This window comes from Pogoniulus pusillus, chromosome 17 (assembly GCF_015220805.1).
Source record: "Pogoniulus pusillus isolate bPogPus1 chromosome 17, bPogPus1.pri, whole genome shotgun sequence".
NCBI lineage: Eukaryota > Metazoa > Chordata > Aves > Piciformes > Lybiidae > Pogoniulus > Pogoniulus pusillus.
The window spans coordinates 2,112,723-2,129,245 of record NC_087280.1 but is presented as its reverse complement, the minus strand read 5'-3'; the positions used below and the strand labels follow the sequence as shown (position 1 = coordinate 2,129,245).

The 16,523-nt window shown below is 57.2% G+C and overlaps 1 protein-coding gene across 8 annotated transcripts in view; it reads right to left on the bottom strand.

Moving 5' to 3' along the window:
• Positions 1 to 16,523, bottom strand: part of NEO1 (neogenin 1) — a 311,645-nt gene that overhangs the window by 160,606 nt on the left and 134,516 nt on the right. For all 8 annotated transcript variants that reach the window (XM_064157224.1, XM_064157230.1, XM_064157225.1 and 5 more), the window contains one exon: positions 12,871 to 13,010. In XM_064157224.1, the coding sequence (XP_064013294.1) occupies positions 12,871 to 13,010 (140 nt within the window). The remainder of the gene's footprint in view (positions 1 to 12,870; positions 13,011 to 16,523) is intronic.

Here is a 16,523-nt window from a genome sequence, read left to right as displayed (position 1 = left end):
TGTACAGCTCTATCAGAGCTGATGGTGATGATCAGTGTCACCACCATGGACTGTACAGGTCTGATAGAGCTGATGGTGATGACCAGTGTCACCAACATGGACTGTACAGGTCTAAAAGAGCTGATGGTGATGATCAGTGTCACCACCATGGACTGTACAGGTCTGATAGAGCTGATGGTGATGAGCAGTGTCACCACCATGGATTGCACAGGTTTGATAGAGCTGATGGTGATGAGCAGTGTCACCACCATAGACTGTACAGGTCTAAGAGCTGATGGTGATGATCAGTGTCACCACCATGGATGGTACAGGTCTAAAAGAGCTGATGGTGATGATCAGTGTCACCACCATGGACTGTACAGGTCTAACAGAGCTGATGGTGATGATCAGTGTCACCAACATGGACTGTACAGGTCTAAAAGAGCTGATGGTGATGATCAGTGTCACCACCATGGATTGTACAGGTCTAAAAGAGCTGATGGTGATGATCAGTGTCACCACCATGGACTGTACAGGTCTGACAGAGCTGATGGTGATGATCAGTGTCACCACCATGGACTGTACAGGTCTAACAGAGCTGATGGTGATGATCAGTGTCACCACCATGGATTGCACAGGTCTAAAAGAGCTGATGGTGATGATCAGTGTCACCACCATGGACTGTACAGGTCTGACAGAGCTGATGGTGATGATCAGTGTCACCACCATGGACTGCACAGGTCTAACAGAGCTGATGGTGATGATCAGTGTCACCACCATGGACTGTACAGGTCTAAAAGAGCTGATGGTGATGATCAGTGTCACCACCATGGACTGCACAGGTCTAAAAGAGCTGATGGTGATGATCAGTGTCACCACCATGGACTGTACAGGTCTAACAGAGCTGATGGTGATGAGCAGTGTCACCACCATGGACTGTACAGGTCTAACAGAGCTGATGGTGATGATCAGTGTCACCACCATGGACTGTACAGGTCTGATAGAGCTGATGGTGATGATCAGTGTCACCACCATGGACTGTACAGGTCTGATAGAGCTGATGGTGATGATCAGTGTCACCACCATGGACTGTACAGCTCTATCAGAGCTGATGGTGATGAGCAGTGTCACCACCATGGATTGCACAGGTTTGATAGAGCTGATGGTGATGAGCAGTGTCACCAACATGGATGGTACAGGTCTAAAAGGTGATGCTGATGATGATGGTGAAGCTGCTTACAAAGGGGTTACAAAGCAGCAAGTGCTCATTTTATTATCAATTCATTTCCTGCTAATTAACTTCTTAAAATGCTTTCAAAAAGACACTTCTGTGTTTGAGCTCTGGCAGTGGTTAAGCACTGGCACAGGTTAGCACAATGCAGGTACAGATGTTTGTGGGAAGGGAGTGGAACTGATAAGGAAAGTGCAAGTGAGCCAATTAGCATCCAGAAACAGGCTGGCAATGGCAGAGGATGTGCTCTGCCACCAGACAGACAGTTCAGTGTCAAAGAAGACTCTGTCCACCCTTCTATCCCCCTTAACAGCAGCAGGCAAAGAGAATCTCACTATCAGCAGGCTGGCAGAGAGCTCCAAGCTCAGCCAGCCCAACCTAGCACCCAGCCCTGCCCAACCAACCAGACCATGGCACTAAGTGCCCCAGCCAGGCTTGGCTGCAACACCTCCAGCCACAGCCACTCCACCACCTCCCTGGGCAGCCCATTCCAATGCCAATCACTCTCTCTGCCAGCAACTTCCTCCTCACAGCCAGCCCAGACCTGCCCTGCAACAGCTTCAGCCTGGGTTCCCTTCTTCTGCTGCTGCTTGCCTGGCAGCAGAGCCCAACCCCAGCTGGCTACAGCCTCCCTGCAGGCAGCTGCAGGCAGCAATCAGCTCTGCCCTGAGCCTCCTCTGCTGCAGGCTGCACCCCCCCAGCTCCCTCAGCCCACCTCACCAGCTCCATGGAATAACAGTAGTACAACATGCTGGGATGCCCAAATCCATCCCCTGGGATGGGTCTTGGTCTCTGCTGTTTCCTTAGGGGAACCTGGGACCCCTCAAACTAGGACAGGGAGTTCAGCCTGAAGGCTAAGGGGAGACTTCATTGCTCTCCACAGCTCCCTGAAAGGAGGTTGAGGTGAGGTGGGCTTGGGCTCTTCTCCCTAGGCTCTGGACACTGCACTCCATCACCAGCCTTGCTGCTCTTCTCTGGGCACATTCATGCACCTCAACATCTGTCTTGAACTGAGGAGCCCAGAACTGGACCCAGATCAGATGTAAAAGCTCACCAAGCTCAATGAACTAAAGCAGAGATCACTCTCAGTGCTTCTCAGTGGACACTACACTGAGTGCTATTTAACTCAAGCCTTCTGAGCAACCTCTGGGATGTCCTGGCTCACCAGAGAGGTCCCAGGAGACTGGAAACTGCCAACGTGGTCCCCATCCACAAGAAGGGTCAGATGGAGGAACCTGGGAACTACAGACCTGTCAGCCTGACCTCAGTGCCAGGGAAACTGATGGAGCAGGTTAGCTTGGGGGTGATAAGAGTGCACCTAAGGGATGGCAAAGGGCTCAGGTCCAGCCAGCATGGGTTTAGGAAGGGCAGATCCTGCCTCTCCAACCTGATCTCCTTCTATGCTCAGGTGACTGCTTGGTGGCTGTGGGGAGGCTGTGGATGTGCTCTGTCTGGACTTCAGCAAGGCCTTTGACACTGTCCCCCACAGCACACTGCTGGCTAAGCTGTCAGCCCATGGCTTGGATGGCAACACTCTGTGCTGGGTTAGGAACTGGCTGGAGGGCTGAGCCCAGAGAGTGGTGGTGAATGGTGCCACATGCAGCTGGCAGCTGGCACTAGTGGTGTCCCTCAGGGATCAGTGCTGGGCCCCATCCTCTTTAACATCTGCATAGATGATCTGGATGAGGGCATGGAGTCAGGCATCAGCAAGTGTGCAGATGACACCAAGCTGGGGGCAGATGAGGCTGGGTTGGAGAGCAGAAGGGCTCTGCAGCAGGACCTTGACTGCCTGCACAGATGGGCAGAGGCCAAGGGGATGGTGTTCAATAGCTCCAAGTGCAGGGTGCTGCACTTTGGCCACAGCAACCCCATGCAGAGATACAGGCTGGGGTCAGAGTGGCTGAGAGCAGCCAGACAGAGAGGGATCTGGGGGTGCTGATTGATACCCGCCTGAACATGAGCCAGCAGTGTGCCCAGGTGGCCAAGAGAGCCAGTGGCATCCTGGCCTGCATCAGCAATGGTGTGGCCAGCAGGAGCAGAGAGGTCATTCTGCCCCTGTACTCTGCACTGGTTAGACCACACCTTGAGTGCTGTGTTCAGTTCTGGGCCCCCCAGTTTAGGAGGGACATTGAGATGCTTGAGCGTGTCCAGAGAAGGGCAATGAGGCTGGGGAGAGGCCTTGAGCACAGCCCTACGAGGAGAGGCTGAGGGAGCTGGGATTGGTTAGCCTGGAGAAGAGGAGGCTCAGGGCAGACCTCATTGCTGTCTGCAACTACCTGAGGGGTGGTTGTGGCCAGGAGGAGGTTGCTCTCTTCTCTCAGGTGGCCAGCACCAGAAGGAGAGGACACAGCCTCAGGCTGTGCCAGGGGAGATTTAGGCTGGAGGTGAGGAGAAAGTTCTTCCCTGAGAGAGTCATTGGCCACTGGAATGGGCTGCCCGGGGAGGTGGTGGAGTCGCCGTCCCTGGAGCTGTTCAAGGCAGGACTGGACGTGGCACTTGGTGCCATGGTCTGGCCTTGAGCTCTGTGCTAAAGGGTTGGACTGGATGATCTGTGAGGTCTCTTCCATCCCTGATGATACTGTGACACTGTGAGACTGTGATATTTAGAAGCAGAACCCCTAATCCAAGCATCACTAACATTCAAACACTACATCCACTCTTGTTCTGTTTCACCAAGCTCTCCTTCCTCAGCCATTCCAGGAGCAATCAAGCCCTGTTTGACCCTGAATCTGCTCCCAGGTACCATGGAAACATCTGAATAACAAAGAGGCTCATCAAAATTTAAACTTCTTACAGCAGTGCCCAAGGCAATGAAAATTTCATTGCATTCCAGAGCCCTTAATTTCCTCCTTGCAGAGAGAACACAGTGCCAGGAGGCAGCAGAGACAGCCCTGTGCTGACACCTCCAGGTCCCCCTGTCCAACTGGCAGTGCAAAGCCATCTCCAGCCCCAGTCCCCTCCTTTGCAGTCACTGCCACCACTTCACCTCTCCTCAGTGAAGCTGCAAGAGCAGTTTAGCAGAGCATTCTGTTTTGATCCCCCACCCTGACTCTGGTGCCTAAAATCAAGCACTACCATGGATGCTCCACCTGCCCTGAGACTACTGAATGCAGCACCCTGAGTTGGCTTGGAAGGGCCATTGAAGATCATCTAGTTCCAAGCCTTGGGATGAGATGATCTTCCATCTTCCACCAGCCCAGGTTGCTCAATGCCTCATCCAACCCAGCCTTGAACACCTCCAGGGAGAAGGCATCCACCACCTTCCTGGCATCCACCACCTTCCCAGTATCCATCACCTTCCTGGCATCCACCACCTTCCTGGCATCCACCACCTTCCCAGCATCCAACACCTCCCTGGCATCCACCACCTCCCCAGCATCCACCACCTCCCTGGCATCCATCACCTCCCCAGCATTCACCACCTCCCCAGAATCCACCACCTCCCTGGCATCCACCACCTCCCTGGCATCCATCACCTCCCCAGCATTCACCACCTCCCCAGAATCCACCACCTCCCTGGCATCCATCACCTCCCCAGCATTCACCACCTCCCCAGCATCCATCACCTCCCTGGCATCCACCACCTCCCCAGCATCCACCACCTCCCTGGCATCCATCACCTCCCCAGCATTCACCACCTCCCCAGAATCCACCACCTCCCTGGTATCCATCACCTCCCCAGCATCCATCACCTCCCTGGCATCCACCACCTCCCCAGCATCCACCACCTCCCTGGCATCCATCACCTCCCCAATATCCATCCCTTCCCTGGCATCCACCACCTCCCCAGCATCCACCACCTCCCTGGCATCCATCACCTCCCCAGCATCCACCACCTCCCCAGCATCCACCCTGGCATCCACCACCTCCCTGGCATCCACCACCTCCCCAGCATCCACCCTGGCATCCACCACCTCCCCAGCATCCACCACCTCCCTGACATCCACCACCTCCCTGGCATCCACCACCTCCCTGGCATCCAACACCTCCCCAGCATCCACTACCTTCCCAGCATCCACCACCTTCCCAGCATCCATCACCTCCCCAGCATCCACCACCTTCCCAGCATCCATCACCTTCCCAGCATCCATCACCTCTCCAGCATCCACCACCTCCCTGGCATCCACCACCTCCCCAGTATCCACCACCTCCCTGGTATCCATCACCTCCCTGGTATCCACCACCTCCCTGGCATCCATCACCTCCCCAGTATCCATCCCTTCCCTGGCATCCACCACCTCCCCAGCATCCACCACCTTCCTGGCATCCACCACCTCCCTGGGCAGCTCATTCCAATCCATGACCACTCTGCTGGGCACAAATTCTTCCTCACCTCCAGTCTGAACCTCCCCAGTGGCAGCTTGAGGCCATTCCCTCCTGTTCTGTCACTGGTTCCCTGTGAGCAGAGCCCAGCACCAACCTCTCCACAGCCTCCTTTCAGTAGCTGTAGGCAGTGAGGAGCTCTGCCCTCAGCCTCCTCTGTTCCACACTGACCATCCTCAGCTCCTTCAGTCTCTCCTCATCAGATTCACTCTCCAGGCCCTTCACAGCTTCCCTGCCCTCCTCTGCACTGCCTCCAGCACCTCCACAGCCCTCTTGTGTTGAGCTGCCCAGAACTGAGCACAGCACTCCCCAGAGCAGAGTCCCAGAGGCCAATCCCCTCCCTGCTGCTGCTGGACACAGCATTCCTGATGCCAGCCAGGATGCCTTTGGCTTCCTCTACCACCTGTCCCAGCTCCTTCAGTCACTCAAGATAGATTCCTGCCCTGTTCTCAGCACTGTTGAAGCCAATCCTTGAGGAATGGGTTCAGTTTTGGGACCCCCACTCCAAGAAGGACATTGAGGTGCTGGAGGGGGTCCAGAGAAGGGCAACAAAGCTGGTGAGGGAACTGGGGTTGTCTAACCTGGAGGTGGCTGAGGGCAGCTTAAAGCCTCTAAAAGGAGGCCACTCCACCACCTCCCTGGGCAGCCCATTCCAGTGCCAATCACTCTCTCTGCCAGCAACTTCCTCCTCACAGCCAGCCCAGACCTGCCCTGCCACAGCTTCAGCCTGGGTCCCCTTCTGCTGCTGCTGGCTGCCTGGCAGCAGAGCCCAACCCCAGCTGGCTACAGCCTCCCTGCAGGCAGCTGCAGGCAGCAATGAGCTCTGCCCTGAGCCTCCTCTGCTGCAGGCTGCACCCCCCCAGCTCCCTCAGCCTCTCCTCACAGGGCTGTGCTCCAGGCCCCTCCCCAGCCTTGCTGCCCTTCTCCAAACACCTTCCAGCACCTCAGCAGCTCTCTGCAATGCAGGAGCCCAGAGCTGGACACAGCACTGCAGGGGTGGCCTGAGCAGTGCTGAGCACAGGGGCACAAGAACCTCCCTTGTCCTGCTGCCCACACTGCTCCTGAGCCAGCCCAGGATGCCATTGGCTCTGCTGCCCACCTGGGCACTGCTGCCTCCTCTGCAGCTCCTCTCTGCCACCACCCCCAGCTCCCTCTCTGCCTGCCTGCTCTCCAGTCTATAAAATCCTGCCTGGTGCAGTGGGGGAATAAGCAGAGATTGCTTCAGCCTCTTTGCCATGCAAGCTTGGAAGGGAGAAGATAAAAGCAAGCTAGGAGAGAGTGTGTGGAAAACAAACAACAAGGAGGTGCTGCTCCTGCCAGTGCCATGGGAGGCTGGGAATAGAAAAGTGTTTACATGGAAGGGGGGGGATGAGGAGCAGCAGCAGGAGACAGATGAACAGAAAAGAAACCTTTGGAGGATTGGTAAATAATGGAGAAGCTGCACAGAGCTCAGAAATCCCCCAAGCTGCAACTGGCTGGAGAATGAGACATTACTCAAGGGAAGCCACAAATATTCCTGCTTTCCACTTCAATTCCCTCAGCCATCTGCTTTTGGACACCCTTTGGAACATGATAGGGAATACAGCAGCCTCTTGCTGGGCCTTGGGAAGCTTCTGCTGGGTTTCTGCATTGGCTTTGCTCACAGCAGTGATTGCATTGGGTTGGGGTGAAGTAAGGTTGGGCTCTTCTCCTTAGTTTCAGGGGGTAGAAGAAGAGGGAATGGCCTGAAACTGAGCCAGGAGAGGCTTAGGTTGGAGATGAGGAACAGTTTCTTTGCTGTAAGAGCAGTCAGGGATTGGCAGAGGCTGCCCAGGGAGGTGGTGGAGTCTCCACTGCTGGAGGTGCTCAGGAAACCTGTGGCCATGGCACTTGGGGCCATGGTGGGGCTGGGGCAATGGCTGGATTGGATGGTTCAGAGATGCCCACACTGTCCTGGGCTGAAAAGGAGCCTCAAAGCTGTGGCCTGAGCAGTGCTGAGCACAGGGGCACAAGAACCTCCCTTGTCCTGCTGCCCACACTGCTCCTCAGCCAGCCCAGGATGCCATTGGCTCTGCTGCCCACCTGGGCACTGCTGCCTCCTCTGCAGCTCCTCTCTGCCAGCACCCCCAGCTCCCTCTCTGCCTGCCTGCTCTCAGCCACTCTGGCCCCAGCCTCTAGTGCTGCTTGGGGTTGTTGTGGCCAAAGTGCACAACCCTGCCCTTGGCCTTGTTCAGTCTCATCCCCTTGGCCTCTGCCCACCCATGCAGCCTGGCCAGGTCCCTCTGCAGGGCTCTGCTACCCTCCAACAGCTCCACAGCTGCTCCTAGCTTGGTGCCATCTGCAAGCTTACTGCTGCTGGACTCAATCCCCTGCTCCAGATCATCACTAAAGATGTTGACCAGGACTGTGCCCAGCACTGACCCCTGGGGCACAGCCCTGGTGCCAGCTGCCAGCTGGATGTGGCTCCATTCACCACCACTCTTCAGGCATTTCCTTCTCAACAGCATCCCCCAGACCTCTCCAGGAGATGGAAGCAGGGAGGAAACAAGGCAGGAGCCCCCTGAAATGGCAGGAGTGTGGAGGGGGAGGGAAGGGAAAAACAACAACCAGAAAACCACCATAAAACTCCTAATTGCAAGAATCAAACTCCAAGTCTGATTCAAGCAATTAAGCAGAGAAAGATGACCCTGATGTGCAGAGAAAAGGCCTTGCCATGCCAGGCACGGGCACTACAGAAAGGCTTCTCACCAGGAGGAAGGAGGCATTTTAATGAGCTCCTCTCTTCACACCCCCACACTTCTTGGCAGCCTTAGGCATATGCAGCATTCAAAGCACTCCTGAGCCCTCCAGCTTGTCTGGTTGCACTGAAATGCTGTCTGCCAGCATAGTGAGAGAGCCATGGCAACCTGGGGAAGCCTGGACCAGGGGCAACATCTGCCCCACCTGCAAAGAGGGGAAGGAAAAGGGACACCCTGGAACATAGACCATGGAATCAAGGAGGTTGGAAGAGAGCTCCAAGCTCAGCCAGCCCAGCCTAGCACCCAGCCCTGCCCAACCAACCAGACCATGGCACTAAGTGCCCCAGCCAGGCTTGGCTGCAACACCTCCAGCCACAGCCACTCCACCACCTCCCTGGGCAGCCCATTCCAGTGCCAATCACTCTCTCTGCCAGCAACTTCCTCCTCACAGCCAGCCCAGACCTGCCCTGCCACAGCTTCAGCCTGGGTCCCCTTCTGCTGCTGCTGGCTGCCTGGCAGCAGAGCCCAACCCCAGCTGGCTACAGCCTCCCTGCAGGCAGCTGCAGGCAGCAATGAGCTCTGCCCTGAGCCTCCTCTGCTGCAGGCTGCACCCCCCCAGCTCCCTCAGCCTCTCCTCACAGGGCTGTGCTCCAGGCCCCTCCCCAGCCTTGCTGCCCTTCTCCAAACACCTTCCAGCACCTCAGCAGCTCTCTGCAGTGGAGGAGCCCAGAGCTGGACACAGCACTGCAGGGGTGGCCTGAGCAGTGCTGAGCACAGGGGCACAAGAACCTCCCTTGTCCTGCTGCCCACACTGCTCCTGAGCCAGCCCAGGATGCCAGTGGCTCTGCTGCCCACCTGGGCACTGCTGCCTCCTCTGCAGCTCCTCTCTGCCACCACCCCCAGCTCCCTCTCTGCCTGCCTGCTCTCAGCCACTCTGGCCCCAGCCTCTAGTGCTGCTTGGGGTTGTTGTGGCCAAAGTGCAGAACCTGCCCTTGGCCTTGTTCAGTCTCATCCCCTTGGCCTCTGCCCACCCATGCAGCCTGGCCAGGTCCCTCTGCAGGGCTCTGCTCCCCTCCAACACCTCCACAGCTGCTCCTAGCTTGGTGCCATCTGCAAACTCACTGCTGCTGGACTCAATGCCCTACTCCAGAGCATCAATAAAGATACTGACCAGGACTGTGCCCAGCAGTGACCCCTGGGGCACAGCACTTGTGCCAGCTGCCAGCTGGATGTGGCTCCATTCACCACCACTCTCTGGGCCCAGCACTGATCCCTGGGGCACAGCACTGGTACCAGCTGCCAACTGAATGTCTTCCTAATGTCCAGCCTCAATGTGCCCTGCAACTCAGTTCAGCATCACAGTGCTAAATCCCCTGTCAGGTGAATCCAGCTCCCAACTAACAAAATCCATGCTTAGTAGCCTGGACAAATCCATCCAACCCTGATCTGCAGGTCAAAAGCTTTGTGTTTCTGCAGCTAAGCCAAAGGCACTGATGTCAGCCTTTGCTTCTCCTCTTCCAAGCCATTCTCTGGGAGAGAAGAAAATCCCTCCATGAAGCAGCAGCTGCTTCCAAGCCTCCTTAATAAGATCTTCATGTATGAGAAACCCAAGCTGGAAGTGAAGGCAGCTTTCACAATTCCCTCAGTTCAATATCAGTTTCTACACTGCAGATATTTAAGACACTGCTTGCTTAGTTTAGGAACATTTTGCTTCTCCCTGAGGATTCCTCCAGCCCATTTACAAGGAGAAGCATTTGTGTGACTTGTATGGGTTACTGATGATTGGGTTTTGTCTTTCTTAATGGGGTTTTAGAGATAGGGAAATAAATCACAGAGGGTTGTTGGGGTTATTTTATCCTCACCACCACCACCACCTCCCCAGTTCCAATCTTCCTTGCCCGTGCAGCTCTGCAGGCATTGCCCTGCCCTGTGCAAATTCAGTCATGGGCACTCAGCCAAAAGCCTCTCAGCTTTGTTCTCATGGAACCATAGAATCAGGCAGGTTGGAAGTGACCTCCAAGCTCAGCCAGCCCAACCTAGCACCCAGCCCTGGCCAAGCATAGACTCAAGCAGGTTGGAAGAGAGCTCCAAGCTCAGCCAGCCCAACCTAGCACCCAGCCCTGCCCAACCAACCAGACCATGGCACTAAGTGCCCCAGCCAGGCTTGGCTGCAACACCTCCAGCCACAGCCACTCCACCACCTCCCTGGGCAGCCCATTCCAGTGCAAATCACTCTCTCTGCCAGCAACTTCCTCCTCACAGCCAGCCCAGACCTGCCCTGCCACAGCTTGAGACTCTGTCCCCTTCTGTTGCTGCTTGCCTGGCAGCAGAGCCCAACCCCAGCTGGCTACAGCCTCCCTGCAAGCAGCTGCAGGCAGCAATGAGCTCTGCCCTGAGCCTCCTCTGCTGCAGGCTGCACCCCCCCAGCTCCCTCAGCCTCTCCTCACAGGGCTGTGCTGAAACACAACCAGCTGTTAACTGTAATAACTACCTGGCCTGTGAAGCCTCCACTTCACCTCTCTGCCCTGTGGACAGTCCCTGCCAGAGGTGCTGCAGCTCTCCAAGGCACACATTCTGCCTCCTGTCTTCACTGGCAGGTTTCCATCACCCTCCTGTCCTTGCCCTGCCCGCAGCAGTTAGCCTCTGCTCACACACACAGAGCACAGGGCACCACCAGCAGCTGTCTCTGCTCAGCCCTAGCCTCAAGTAAGGTCAGAAAACCATCCCAGCCCTGAGCTCCAGGGGGGGTTTGCCTCCTTTGAGCGGTGCAAACCAAGGGCAGAGATCAGTGCTGGTGCAGGCTGCTCCACGCTGCTCGTTACAGCACTCTGGAACAGCAGCAGTGAATGTTAAACAGTTGCATGCTCCAAGGGAGCTCTTCCTCCAAATGCCAGCAGAGCTCAGGCACAACTTAGAATCATAGAATCAACCAGGTTGGAAGAGAGCTCCAAGCTCAGCCAGCCCAACCTAGCACCCAGCCCTAACCAATCAACCAGACCATGGCACTAAGTGCCTCATCCAGGCATTGCCTGAAGACCCCCAGGCACGGTGCCTCCACCACCTCCCTGGGCAGCCCATTCCAATGCCAATCACTCTCTCTGGGAAGAACTTCTTCCTAACAGCCAGCCTAGACCTACCCTGGCACAACTTGAGACTGTGTCCCCTTGTTCTATTGCTGGTTGCCTGGGAGAAGAGGCCACCCCCCACCTGGCTACAATGTCCCTTCAGGTAGTTGTAGACAGTAATAAGATCACCCCTGAGCCTCCTCTTCTCCAGGCTAAACACCCCCAGCTCCCTCAGCCTCTCCTCATAGGATTTGTGCTCCAGGCCCCTCCCCAGCCTTGCTGCCCTTCTCCAAACACCTTCCAGCACCTCAACATCTTTCTTGAATTGAGGAGCCCAGAACTGGACACAGTACTCAAGGCATGGCCTGAGCAGTGCTGAGCACAGGGGCACAAGAACCTCCCTTGTCCTGCTGCCCACACTGCTCCTGAGCCAGCCCAGGATGCCATTGGCTCTGCTGCCCACCTGGGCACTGCTGCCTCCTCTGCAGCTCCTCTCTGCCACCACCCCCAGCTCCCTCTCTGCCTGCCTGCTCTCAGCCACTCTGGCCCCAGCCTCTGGTGCTGCTTGGGGTTGTTGTGGCCAAAGTGCAGAACCCTGCCCTTGGCCTTGTTAAATCTCATCCCCTTGGCCTCTGCCCACCCATGCAGCCTGGCCAGGTCCCTCTGCAGGGCTCTGCTGAGTGCCATATCTGGAAGAACTGAGAAGGTCTCTGTCTCCAAACCAAACAGGACAGTGTCTCACCAACAAAGCAATCCAAACCAAACCAAAGGTAATTCAGGGGGACAACAAGGAACCTGGAGGTCTGTGCTCTGAGCCAGGTCAGCCTTTGGCCTACTGTGGGAGAAATTCTTCTGCAGAGGGACATGAGCTGTAAACATGAGACCTTGTGATGGGAGATCACAGAATCATAGAATCATAGAATCATAGAATCAGCCAGGTTGGAAGAGAGCTCCAAGCTCATCCAGTCCAACCTATCACCCAGCCCTATCCAATCAACTAAACCATGGCACTAAGTGCCTCATCCAGGCTTTGCTTGAAGACCCCCAGGGACGGTGCCTCCACCACCTCCCTGGGCAGAGATGTCCTTGAAGCCTTGCTGGCTCAAGGAAGCCAGGCTGTGGACTGTGAGCAACCCACTCACACCTGCAGAGGGCTGGACCTGCCGGCCCCTGGGGCGGACACAGGTTGTTTGGCACAAGGTAAACCTATCTGTGCCTTGCACGTGGCTTTGGGCCAACCTGTACTGCCCACTTGTGCCAGCCCCAGGCTGGCTGGATACAGTATCACAGTATCACAGTATCATCAGGGTTGGAAGAGACCTCATAGATCATCAAGTCCAACCCTTTAGCACAGAGCTCAAGGCCAGACCATGGCACCAAGTGCCACGTCCAGTCCTGCCTTGAACAGCTCCAGGGACGGCGACTCCTCTGAGCACTGCCCAAGAGGCTTCGCTGCCTCAGTGATGAAGTGTCCCTGATGCACAGCAAGCTGCTGGGTCGAGCGGTCGGTGCCCCGAGCGCGCCTCTCGCCAGCCCCCGCACCCCGACAGCCTACCTTGAACTGCAAGCTCTGCCTGGGCTGTGATGGTCTCGTTGCCGTTCTCTGCCACGCAGCTGTAGGTGCCAGCGTCCTCCTCTGCCACCTCGCTGATCGCCAGGCTGCCTCCGGCCAGCAGCAGCAGCCTCCCGCCGGCACTGCGCGAAGCAGGACAAGGGTCAGAGAATCAGAGAAGCATAGAACCAAGCAGGCTGGAAGAGAGCTCCAAGCTCAGCCAGCCCAACCTAGCACCCAGCCCTATCCAATCAATTAGACCATAGAATCACAGCATCAATCAGGTTGGAAGAGAGCTCCAAGCTCATCCAGTCCAACCTAGCACCCAGCCCTGCCCAATCATAGAACCAAGCAGGTTGGAAGAGAGCTCCAAACTCAGCCAGCCCAACCTAGCACCCAGCCCTGGCCAATCATAGAATCAGGCAGGTTGGAAGAGAGCTCCAAGCTTCTCCAGCCCAACCTAGCACCCAGCCCTGGGCAATCATAGACTCAAGCAGGTTGGAAGAGAGCTCCAAGCTCAGCCAGCCCAACCTAGCACCCAGCCCTGCCCAACCAACCAGACCATGGCACTAAGTGCCCCAGCCAGGCTTGGCTGCAACACCTCCAGCCACAGCCACTCCACCACCTCCCTGGGCAGCCCATTCCAATGCCCATCACTCTCTCTGGGAAGAACTTCTTCCTAACATCCAGCCTAGACCTACCCTGGCACAACTTGAGACTGTGTCCCCTTGTTCTATTGCTGGTTACCTGGCAGAAGAGGCCACCCCCCACCTGGCTACAATGTCCCTTCAGGTAGTTGTAGACAGTAATAAGATCACCCCTGAGCCTCCTCTTCTCCAGGCTAAACACCCCCAGCTCCCTCAGCCTCTCCTCATAGGGTTTGTGCTCCAGGCCCCTCACCAGCTTTGTTGCCCTTCTCTGGACATGTTCCAGCACCTCAACATCCTTCTTGAATTGAGGGGCCCAGAACTGGACACAGCACTCAAGGTGTGGCCTGACCAGTGCTGAGTACAGGGGCAGAATAACCTCCCTTGTCCTACTGGCCACACTGCTCCTGAGCCAGCCCAGGATGCCATTGGCTCTCTTGGCCACCTGGGCACACTGCTGCCTCATCTTCAGCTTACTGTCTATCAGTACCCCCAGGTCCCTTTCCTCCTGGCTGCTCTCAGCCACTCAGTCCCCAGCCTCTAGTGCTGCTTGGGGTTGTTGTGGCCAAAGTGCACAACCCTGCCCTTGGCCTTGTTCACTCTCATCCCCTTGGCCTCTGCCCACCCATGCAGCCTGGCCAGGTCCCTCTGCAGGGCTCTCCTACCTTCCAACAGATCAACACCTGCTCCTAGCTTGGTGTCATCTGCAAATTTACTGATGCTGGACTCAATGCCCTCGTCCAGGTCATCAATAAAGATATTGAACAGGACTGGGCCCAGCACTGATCCCTGGGGAACACCACCAGTGCCAGCTGCCAACTGCATGTGGCACCATTCACCACCACTCTCTGAGCTCTGCCATCCAGCCAGTTCTTGATCCAGCACAGAGTGAATCTGTCCATGCCATGAGCTGCCAGCTTGACTAGGAGCTTCTTGTGGCAGAGGTGTCAAAGGCTTTGCTGAAGTCCAAGTAGACTCCATCCACAAGGGTCAGCAGCTGCCCGGGGCACAGCACCCGCGGGGAGCACAGGGATGCACCCACAGGTGTTAGCAACAGTTGCAGTGCAGCAGTCACGACAGCTGGAACAGGGATGGCAAACCCCTTAGTGGCCAGCAAAGGCAGCAAAGGGTCAGCCCTCACCACCCTCAGCCTCTGCCAGGGGCTCACCTCCTGCCACTGTCTCACCACCCTCAGTCTCTGCCAGGGTCTCACCTCCTGCCAGTGTCTCACCACCCTCAGCCTCTGACAGGGCCTGACCTCCTGCCAGTGTCTCACCACCCTCAGCCTCTGCCAGGGTCTCACCTCCTGCCACTGTCTCGCCTCCCTCAGCCTCTGCCAGGGTCTCACCTCCTGCCACTGTCTCGCCTCCCTCAGCCTCTGCCAGGGTCTCACCTCCTGCCACTGTCTCGCCTCCCTCAGCCTCCGCCAGGGTCTCACCTCCTGCCACTGTCTCACCACCCTCAGCCTCTGCCAGGGGCTCACCTCCTGCCACTGTCTCACCACCCTCAGTCTCTGCCAGGGTCTCACCTCCTGCCAGTGTCTCACCACCCTCAGCCTCTGACAGGGCCTGACCTCCTGCCAGTGTCTCACCACCCTCAGCCTCTGCCAGGGTCTCACCTCCTGCCACTGTCTCGCCTCCCTCAGCCTCTGCCAGGGTCTCACCTCCTGCCACTGTCTCGCCTCCCTCAGCCTCTGCCAGGGTCTCACCTCCTGCCACTGTCTCGCCTCCCTCAGCCTCCGCCAGGGTCTCACCTCCTGCCACTGTCTCGCCTCCCTCAGCCTCTGCCAGGGTCTCACCTCCTGCCACTGTCTCGCCTCCCTCAGCCTCCGCCAGGGTCTCACCTCCTGCCACTGTCTCACCACCCTCAGCCTCTGCCAGGGGCTCACCTCCTGCCACTGTCTCACCACCCTCAGCCTCTGCCAGGGGCTCACCTCCTGCCACTGTCTCACCACCCTCAGCCTCTGCCAGGGGCTCACCTCCTGCCACTGTCTCGCCTCCCTCAGCCTCCGCCAGGGTCTCACCTCCTGCCAGTGTCTCACCACCCTCAGCCTCTGCCAGGGCCTGACCTCCTGCCAGTGTCTCACCACCCTCAGCCTCTGCCAGGGCCTGACCTTCTGCCACTGTCTCGCCTCCCTCAGCCTCCGCCAGGGTCTCACCTCCCTCAGCCTCTGCCAGGGTCTGACCTCCTGCCACTGTCTCGCCTCCCTCAGCCTCTGCCAGGGTCTCACCTCCTGCCACTGTTTCACCACCCTCAGCCTATGCCAGTGTCTCAACACCCTCAACCTGTGACAGTGTCTCACCTCTCTCAGCCTGTGCCAGTGTCTCACCTCCTGCCAGTGTCTCGCCTCCCTCAGCCTGTGCCAGTCTCTCAACACCCTCAACCTGTGACAGTGTCTCACCTCTCTCAGCCTGTGCCAGTGTCTCACCTCCTGCCAGTGTCTCGCCTCCCTCAGCCTGTGCCAGTCTCTCACCACCCTCAGTCTGTGCCAGTGTCTCAACTCCTGCCAGTGTCTTGCCTCCCTCAGCCTCTGCTGGGGTCTCACCTCCTGCCAGTGTCTCACCTCCCTCAGCCTCTGCCAGTCTCTCACCACACTCAACCTGTGCCAGTGTCTCACCTCCCTCAGTCTGTGCCAGTGTCTCACCACCCTCAGTCTGTGCCAGTGTCTCACCTCCTGCCACTGTCTTGCCTCCCACAGCCTCTGCCGGGGTCTCACCTCCTGCCAGTGTCTCACCTCCCTCAGCCTGTGCCAGTGTCTCACCTCCTGCCAGTGTCTCACCACCCTCAGCCTGTGCCAGTGTCTCACCACCCTCAGCCTGTGCCAGTGTCTCACCCATCACCAAATCAGGCCACTGCTTTACAGCTCCCACAACAGACAGAATCATAGAATCATAGAATCAGGCAGGTTGGCAGAGAGCTCCAAGCTCAGCCAGCCCAGCCTAGCACCCAGCCCTGCCCAACCAACCAGACCATGGCACTAAGTGCCCCAGCCAGGCTGGGCTGCAACAC